Source organism: Crocodylus siamensis, chromosome 13, assembly GCF_052110815.1.
Source record: "Crocodylus siamensis isolate JL-2025a chromosome 13, ASM5211081v1, whole genome shotgun sequence".
Lineage (NCBI taxonomy): Eukaryota > Metazoa > Chordata > Crocodylia > Crocodylidae > Crocodylus > Crocodylus siamensis.
In genome coordinates this window covers 23,320,522-23,329,789 of record NC_143407.1, presented here as the reverse complement: position 1 = coordinate 23,329,789, position 9,268 = coordinate 23,320,522, and the positions used below count along the sequence as shown (strand labels likewise).

At 48.7% G+C, this 9,268-nt stretch overlaps 1 protein-coding gene across 1 annotated transcript; it reads right to left on the bottom strand.

Moving 5' to 3' along the window:
* Nucleotides 1-1,925: 1,925 nt before the first annotated feature.
* On the bottom strand, nucleotides 1,926-8,534 carry LOC149854086 (intraflagellar transport protein 22 homolog). The gene is made up of 5 exons (XM_090025881.1): nucleotides 8,433-8,534; nucleotides 8,284-8,363; nucleotides 8,094-8,186; nucleotides 7,242-7,444; nucleotides 1,926-3,755 (listed from the first exon to the last, which is right to left on the bottom strand). Exons 1-5 carry the CDS (start codon nucleotides 8,469-8,471, stop codon nucleotides 3,607-3,609), a joined length of 564 nt encoding a protein of 187 aa, XP_089882007.1. The 5' UTR covers nucleotides 8,472-8,534; the 3' UTR covers nucleotides 1,926-3,606.
* Nucleotides 8,535-9,268: the final 734 nt, after the last annotated feature.

Below are 9,268 nucleotides of genomic sequence, written 5' to 3'. Positions count from 1 at the left end.
TCGTACAGCCGTGCCAGGGGGCCCGCAATGATCTCAGCCAATTCCCTCAGCACTCGAGGGTGGAGATCGTCTGGACCAGCTGACTTGAATACGTCCAGTCCCTCCAGAAGTTCCCTAACTAGTTCCTCACTAACCCTTGGCCTAGGTGCGCCTCCCCTGCTGCCTGAGGAGGGCCCAGTGTGGGGGTGACTGTTCCAGTCCCTGCTTAGGAAAATGGAGGCAAAGAAAGCATTAAATATGTTGGCTTTGTCATCTTGTGTAACGACCAAATTTCCTAACATGTTCTTCAGTTAGGCTAGGGATGTCCAACTGGTGGCCCATGGCCACACATGGCTTCCCTTCTTAAGGGTTAGCATGGAGCCTACAGGCACCTGCCCAGCCACTCCTCCCGCCACTCTCCCCGGGTGCTCCTGCCCCTGTAGCTGAGCGGGCACTGCAGTGCCTGAGCTGCTTGCGTGGCAAAGGCAGTTGGGATACTTCTGATGGGTATGCGAGGTGGGTGGTGCACACAGCTGGGAGGGAGCTGGACTGCCAGTGCTGCAGGGCTGACTGTGTGGTGCACATGCCTGGGTGGGGAGGGAGCCAGGCTTCCTGCTTTGCATATGGCGAGAAGGTGTATGTTTGTACTGCCCTTGATTAAAAGTATGATGTTGAAATGCCTGAAACAGCATATGAAAATGACTTTGAAAAAGCTTCTCTCAAAGGAAAAAAAAAAAAAAAAAGAAGAAAGCTTAAGAAGGATGTTTGACTTAGCTTTGTTATTTTGCATGGGGGGTAATTAATATAAACTCCCAGTAGTATTTATGGAGATTATTATTATTGCTAAATATTTCAATTTATATCCCATCCCATCCAAAAATGGTCCAGGATGGCTCACAATAACTTAAACAACCCACAAGATAAGAAACATGGCTGATTTTTTGCGAGTCTGGGTTTGCTGGTAGTGTGTATGAAGAGAAAAGTTAGTAAAAATAGCAATAATGGAGAAGAGGGAGGTGGCAAGGGGTTACCTGGTTCTAGATGGCTGGTAAAATAAGTTTCAAACTGGCATAAAAAGTCCTGTTCTGGGACAGATACCCAATAATCTAAGAACTGACAAATCTGAGTACTGTACCCACTAGGCATCTAAGCAGATGATAGGTATTCTCATTTAAAATTTATTGTTTCATACTTTCTTTGTAATGATTTGCTCTAAATAAACACATGTTCTAATGAAACAATAAACTGAGCTAAACTCAGCCAAAATGGTCACAATAAGTTACAAAGGGATTGCAAACTGAAATACTGGTATAGAGGGGAGGGGAACATGGGTTCCCATCCCAAGAAAGATTCTGGCTAGAGGCGAGACCTATGCAGTTGGTGGAGTTGAACTTATAAAACTGAAACTGTGACATGCAGTTCATTAAACCTTGATGAAGACAAGACTCCTTCACTAACAGCTTCTTCCAACAAAAGTTCAAAGCAACTATTTGTATTAGTAATATGTCTGTAGCTCAAACACGATCATAAAGGGGTTGGGGACAAGCCTTGCTAGAAAGCCAGTAAACTCTCCTCCAGAAACAGATGTATGCATGATATAGCTCCCAAGTAATAGCTTTTAAGAAAAAAAAGAGCTATAACACTGGGATACATTACAAGAATTCCTGCAGTTCCTGCTTCTACTCTGATACATTATGTCTCTTTTTTCACATTCCCCATTAAAAAGAAATTAGCACAGCTTCTGTCTTAAATTAGCTCCACTTTGGTTATTTAACTCTAACATCAATTAGCTAAGCACAGCATTTTGGTTTTGGAGCATCTGTATGAAATAAAAAAGCTGACCAGAAAGACTGTAGCTTTGTCAACAAATGAAGCAAGACAGTTGGATTTCCAAGAGGGTGATAATCCCTGCTTAGCTTTCACTTTCAGAACAAGATGGATGCATTTTAAAAAAAGTTTTAATTGAGTTTGTGGTACGTATCATAGGAAAAAGATGGCTATCTTTCACAACACACACCAAACAGAGTGAGTCTGAGTGTAACCAAAACAAATCAAATGAGTTCCCTAAGAAACCAATAATTGCAATGCAGCAGAAAACAATAAAATACATTTTAAAAACATCTTTCCCTTATCCAGAGAATGCAAAACGTTTTCCCTTTCATAGTCTCTGTGTTAGGGCAAAATGATCTAGCTGGAATGGGATTCAAAATTTTTTGCCTCCCAGAGAGGCACCTAAGCATTGTCACCAGCAACAAGACTACCATATTTACTCAAATACAAGATGGCCCCCCCAATAATTAGATTCTACACACAGAAAATGTGTAAGTTTATTATAATTTTCCATGTGTGGAATCTAATTATTGGAGGATCATCTTAAATGTCTCCCTCCCCACTACTACAGGTAGTGGGGAAGAAAAGTGATGAGGCAGTAGTGGGGCAGGGGGTAGGGAACAGACAGTGGGAGGGGCAGTAGGGGGCAGGTGATAGGGGGCAGACTGTGAGGGAGGCAGGCAGCAGAGGATAAGCACTACTTCCTACACCAGCCCCTGTGCCACAGTCTCAGGGTACCCCAATTCCTGCTTTCCCTGTTCGCCCCTCCACACCACTTCTGTCACCCACAGCCTCAGGTAACCTGCCCCACTTCCTCCCATCTCTCCCCCTCCTGAAGTCTCCCTCCCCCTGCCTGCCCCTCAGCCCTCCACTCTGACCTTTGCTCTGAACCAGCTTCTGTCCCTGCTGCAGCCCAGGGTATGGAGCATGGCTCCAGCCTGCCCCATGCCAGCAGTGTGGAGCTGGCGCTGCTATTCTAGCCTGGCCCCAGAGCAGCAGCAGCAGAACCCTGCCACTACTGCTACAGGGCTGAAACAGCAGTCCGGCTCCACACTGCTGCTAATTGAGTAAATATGGGAGTTTTGTTGAAGTGGATGGAAGGGCTTGTCAGAGTAAAGGTTGCAGTTTATTCCATCCTGCCAGAACACAAGTCTGTAAAATGATATGCTCTTCAGATGCTGGAGAGAGAGGAGATTTTGCGACATTAAAATATAGATTTCACCAGAGACTTAAGGCTCACATCTCAGTTCCAACCAGTTTCTACTGACATCCAAAAGCATACTTTCTCCAAGTAAGAGCACAGCTGCCACAGACACATTACCCAAGTGCTTAAACACAGATTCCTAAAACTTGTGCTCTGCCTGGCCCATTCATTTAGCTTTTTCTGGAAAAGGATGAGAACATTCTTAAGTGAGTCAATTAAGAACTAGCCAATTCCTTAATGTTTTCACAAACTAAATATATAGTTAATTAGCTGGGTCTATATAGACATATTAGAAGACACCTTCTTGAACTTTATCCAGTAACGCACCTGCAAAGTTACTTGCATGCCTGGATTTACAGCCAAATCTTTTGGATAACAGTTCATCTGAATTTAGCCTTCAGTCTCTCAAAGAGTCTTAAGCTGTGCATCTATTTTCTCTTGGGGAAAAAAATCACTCAAAAAGTATTCTTATAGTGTTCATCCACTGGCAAACTCTCCTTAACAAGATCAGTTCTAGAGTTATTTCTTGGCTAGGACAGGTCTCAAACTGCAAACAGTACTCAGTCTCTCTCTCTTCATTCTTTCTTTCAGCATTACGTGATAATTGACATCTCTTCCCTATCTCTGCTTTCATTTAGCAAGTTGACAATGCTCTTGAAGTATTTCATGAATTCCATCCGTACATCTTCAGGGTCTTCTTCCAGGCTGGACTGTATTAGTTTCAGTTTGTTCAGCGGTGCAGCTTTGAAGTGAAGCAAAAAATAATTAGATATATTCATTTTGACAAAGAAATACACTTTCAGTTTTGAGTTCATAGGACAGTTCCATTTGCGATCCTTTTCTGCCCAACTGCTGATGTCCAGCATGATAGATAATATTAAACATGTGATGCCTTCACAAGAGAAGGGTGAGGGGGGACCTGGTGACTGTCTATAAACTCACTAGGGGGGACCAGAAGGGTTTAGGGGAGACACTGTTTCCCCTAGCACCCCCTGACATGACAAGGAACAATGGACACAAGTTATTAGAGAGCAGATTTAGATTAGACATCCGCAAGAACTACTTCACAGTTAGGGCAGCTAGGAGCTGGAACCAACTTCCTAGGGAAGTGGTGCTGGCTCCTACCCTGGGGATCTTTAAGAAGAGGCTTGATGACTACCTGGCTGGACTCAAATGAGTCCAGTCTTTTCTTCCGCCCAGGCGGGGGGTCAGACTTGAAGATCTACAAGGTCCCTTCCGACCCTACTTCTATGATTCTATGCACTGTCACTACATAGTACTTCAGTTAAGCTCTCTGATGGATGAAATCCCTTCAGCCTTTGATGTCAAGGCTGACATTTTTGCTTTTGAGTTTAAGTAATAGTTCAACCAATAAGTAAGAATGTAAAGAAATGAAGTTATCAGATATTCTTTACTCACTGTGAAGAAGTAAAAAGATTTTTTACAATTACATTCTGAAAGGGTTTTCAACATTATAACCTAACCACTCCGATTCATCATTCAAATAAAAGGTCCAATCTACAATCTAGATTTGAAAAATGTAATGAAACTCATTTAGGTGAGAAAAACAACAGAGAGTAATGCAGTGGCTAGAAAACCTGACTAGGAGTCAGGAAACTTGATTGTGGACTTAACTCTGAAGGTGACTCGGTCTCCAAGGTAGGCAAGGTTTCTCTCCACTTTGTTTGTACCACTTATAAAAAGTGAGTAATATCATTAACTTACAAAACGTTTAGAGAACTATAGATGAACAGAAAAAGGTAAAGCTGTGTTACTACTTTTTAGCCTCCCCTACTAATACTTGTTTACATCATGTCTGTTTCACAATGCAGTATTTGACATCATTATAATAAATTCTGATGTTCAAAGGCAGGAGAAAGAGGAAGTTTTAGAAGAAAACTTTCCCTTTCCACTTTGGATAAGGAGCATGGATAGAAAATAATTATAATAAACATATTGGACAGGTTAAGGAAAGTGTTGTTTGCTGTAATGCAGAAGTGATTCCTAAAACTCTTCTATTCTAGTCTGACCAATCTGAGCCATTTTTCATGCATGCACTTAATATTTTCCAGGATTGCTTTTAGTTTTATTGGACTACTGGCAAATTGCCTGTCATGAATGATGGGGGGGTGGGGTGGGGGAGAGGGAGCACCACCACCCAGCATCCTGTGGGGCTGCTGCCACTGGAACCCCCACTTCCCCATGCTGCTCCCCTTCTTCCCTGCTGGCTGTTGTTTGGGGGGGGGGGGGGAGGGGGAGGGCCAGCTCAGCAGTTCCCTCACCCCTTCTGTCTACAATGCTCCGGGCCCTTGCAGCCGATTGGCATGTGCCCTCACAGAGGTGCACGCGCAGCTGGCCCACAGCGTTATGGACAGACAGACAGACAAAAGCTTTTATTACATTAGAATAAACGTTTATAGCCTTTCCTTAGAGGTCTGATAGCGTAGATTCCTATATTCTGTGATTAAGACATTGTCTTTCCCTCTACGTTCCTTAATGTTAGTCTTCGCTAGCGGCAGGTTTGAAACTCCTGTAGTAAAGCCAAGTTAAAAGAGAATTTTTTGAAAAGATCTCTCTCTCTCATACATGCAGTCATCTTCCTCCATCAGAAAAGCTGGGGGATGATTTGCTTCTCACAATGTGCAACTCAGAGCAACTCCTTTGGAATCAGTTATAGTGGGGTGAAAGAAATTAAAAGAGTATCATGTTCTTACATTTTTAAATTCATCTGTTTTCAGCTCCACAAAGCAATGTATTCTCCTGAAGATCAAGTAGTTTCAAATACTTCTTATATAAGAAGTATCTGCATTACCTTTTAAGCACAAGGAAGATATTTTCCGATTTCAGTAAACTCCTATTCTTTTGCCTATAAAATTCTGATTTAAAATGGTCACTAAAATAATTAGTAAAAGGAGATAAGACAGAAGGACGATAAAATGTAAGAAGCTCTCATGCAACTGAAGCAGCGCAGTTTAATCAGGAACTTTTTACTTGGTTCTAACTTGCATTCAGTGAATAATCTTGTGCAAAATCACTCAAATGCTTCTCCCATCTGTAAGACGGCTATGACATGTTGTGGCGGGCCAGTAGGGGGCGCTCCTGCGTTGAGCCGCCCACCTCCCTGTGCCAGACCACCTTCCAAGCTCCGAATGCCTCCCTAGGGGCACCTTACGTCCGGCCGACCCCCTTCCTGGAGCACACTTGCTAGCCTGAGGTAACGTAGCTGCCACCACCCCGAGAATGGACTCACTCTCGGCCCTGTGTCCTCAGGCAAACACAGGCCTCAAGTCCTATAGGTACTCAACCCAGCACAGGCACTCGGGGCACTTCCCCAAGTCCGGAGGCAAAAAGTAAAGTCTCCCTTAGTCCGCAGACCTAAGGGGTCTCTTAGGCATAATTTAGACCCACCCCTCAATAAATCTCCCACACAGGTCACAAAGAAGAACTTTATCGATTACAGGGGTAGGGTGAAAATAGGGTACAAGATTGAGCAATATCCTAGAAATCCTAAAGAGCAAACAGTCTGGCTGAGGTAGCCTTTTGATCACGCATCTGAATTACTGCCAGCTAGATATCTATCAGATCTCGAGTAGCTTACTCACAAGCAACATCCAAAGGCTGGTGAAGTTTCCCTTTGGAGGCAGGCCATTTCTAGCTCATGAGTTTGGGGGAGAGAGCCAGTTTCAGATGGTAAAGCTCCTCTGTGTCCCCCGCATGGCTGCTGCCCCCTCCTCCTGGGCAGTCCTAACTTATATAGCCCCTGTGACCTCATTCACCTGGTCCAGTGGACGTCAGTCCCAGTTGGCTGTCAGCCAACCAACCAATTTGAAATACATCACCTGTTACCGGGCAGTTCCAGCTCCCCAGGTAGATGCCCCTCACCCAGGTGGCTGATGCCAGACACTAGGCAGACGGAGCAGGTTTCCCCCCTCCCTCAGGAATGCAGCCAGCTCAAGTTACCTAAAGAGACAGGCTGAGGTGTGATTCCTGTACTGGGCCCATCTTAATCACACTGTCACAGGGCAGAGGTTTTGGGGAGAAACCAAGGTGGCTTTCTGCCACACAGGTATATAGACGGACTGAGAGAAATCAAATTGTTCAGGTCTGCAAAACACTCTCATCAAGTACAAAGGACTACAGAAGTGCAAAGGTCATGAAACATCATCAGCTTCAGAATAAAGCGTGTAAATAAAATACAGGATTGAAATGAACATTTTTATCTTCTTACCCAAAGCAGGACCTTCTGACTCCACAGCACTGCCAGGCTTGTGATGTGCAACCAGGAGACACTGGCTGTCCAGTAACTGCTGCTGCTGCACAAAGCAGGAGTACCAGGTTTCAATTTCCTTAAGGTGACTGGGCAGGTCCGGGTTGAAAACGATTACAACACCATGGGCGTCTTTCATCAGAGCTGGCCAGCAAGATTCAAACCTCGGAAAGCAGATAAGTGAAAAATGGCAAGCTGGAAAACTCAAAGCAGAGCCGTCCTATGGCTCGTTTACATTTCAAAGTATATATAGTTTATGGGGGGATTTTTTTTAACTCCTCAAAAGCAAACTTCAAAGTTTTCCCCTACAAACCTTAGTAACTTTCTTGTCAACCTGGCAAATTTCGGACATTTTTTCCCTACACATAGCCCAGGAGAAAGGAGAGCACAAGAGATTTCTTCTGCCCCTCCCAATTATTATGACAGAGGTCACTCAGCTGTAAGGAGACAGGCTGCAGGAAGGAGGGTGAGTTTCGATGTCAGGGTGTGTGTCCGGGAGCTCTTCTGCTGGACCCACCGCACTGGTAGGAAAGACTCAGCAAGCGTCCCAAGCCGGGCGGCTGCTGCAGGTCCCCGCGGACACAGCCACGGCTGCATGCCCATGTCCGCGCTTCACGGGCAAGAAGGGGGGGCGGGGTGCTGCCTGCTGTCCCTCTGCCCAGCACACCTGGGTGCCGTGTCCGGGGCCAGACTAAAGGCGACCTGGGCCCAGGCGCCTCCCTGCCCGGCAGCCCCATTGCACCTCGGGGAGCCGCAGGTCACCAGCGGGCGGGAGCACCCCGCCCCCCCGGGGCCCGGGCCGGCCGCCCTTACTTGGGGTCGCCGCCGCAGTCCCACAGCTCCAGGCGGCAGCCCGCGCCCTTCCCGCCGCCGGCGCCCAGCTCCGGGGTCTCCAGCTCCAGGATCCTGCGGGGCAGAGCCGGGCCCGGCAGTGAGGCGCCGCCGCGCGGAACCGGCCCGGGGGGGGGGGGGGAAGGGGAAGAGAGGGTCGCACCCGCCTCACCTGAGCCCCTGCGTGGGCACGTAGCCGCCCGCGCCCTCGGCGCTCTCCGACACGAAGTTGGCCAGGACGCTCTTCCCGGCCTGCGGCGGCGGCGCCGTTAGAGCCCGGCCCGCAGCGCGCCCCGCGCCCCGCCCCGCCCCCCCGCTCACCTCGCTCGGGCCCACGAACAGGATCTTGGCCCGCAGCATCGCCCCGCCCCGCCCCCAGTCCCGTGCCGGCGGCTGCCCGGCAACCAGCGCCGCGTGATTGGGGCGGAGCCGGTCACGTGCCGCAGGGCCCCGCCCCGGCTGCCGCACGAGGTACGGGGGTGGTCGCAGTGGGGGTACGTGTTGAGGCAGGGCGTGATACCTGCGTGCAAGGGCCGAGTCGCTCGCATTTCTGCACCCTCTTCTTAAGAGCCAAGTCACTGCCGTTGTGTATTCCCAGTCGGGTTTGCCGAAACAAATGCCAAGTCCCTGCGTCCACCCAGTACCCGGAGCGCTGCGCGTCCCCAGAGGCCGGGGGGCTCGGCCAGGGGCGGGGGGCACGGCAAGCTGGCCCGGGCGGCCGTGCTGCTGTCGGTGGCGGGCGTGGGGGAGGCGAGCACCGACCAGCGGAGCTGCCCCAAGCAGGGTGCAGGGCCCGAGGCAAACCAGCCTGTGCGGGCCGCCCCCAACTTCGACCCCCCCGGGCCTGGACCCGAAGAAGCAGCCGCCACCAGCAGCAGCAGCGGCGGGAGGGAGGCGCAGCCACCGCTTCCCCCAGCTCCGTGGGGCCCTGCAGAGCGCAGGGCCCGGGCAGTTGCCCCAGTTCGTGCCCCCCAGGGACAGGCCTGGCGCGTGGCGACCCCCGCAGACACTGTTGTTAGCGTTGGTGGCAGCCAGTGGCAAGCGAAGACCACTGCAGATGCGGCCACAGTGTCAGCAGCAAGGGGAGTGGGGGTGGCAAACACCTCCAGTTCTCCCCAAGATTTCCAGCAAAGGGTAATACTGGTAGAGATAAAGAG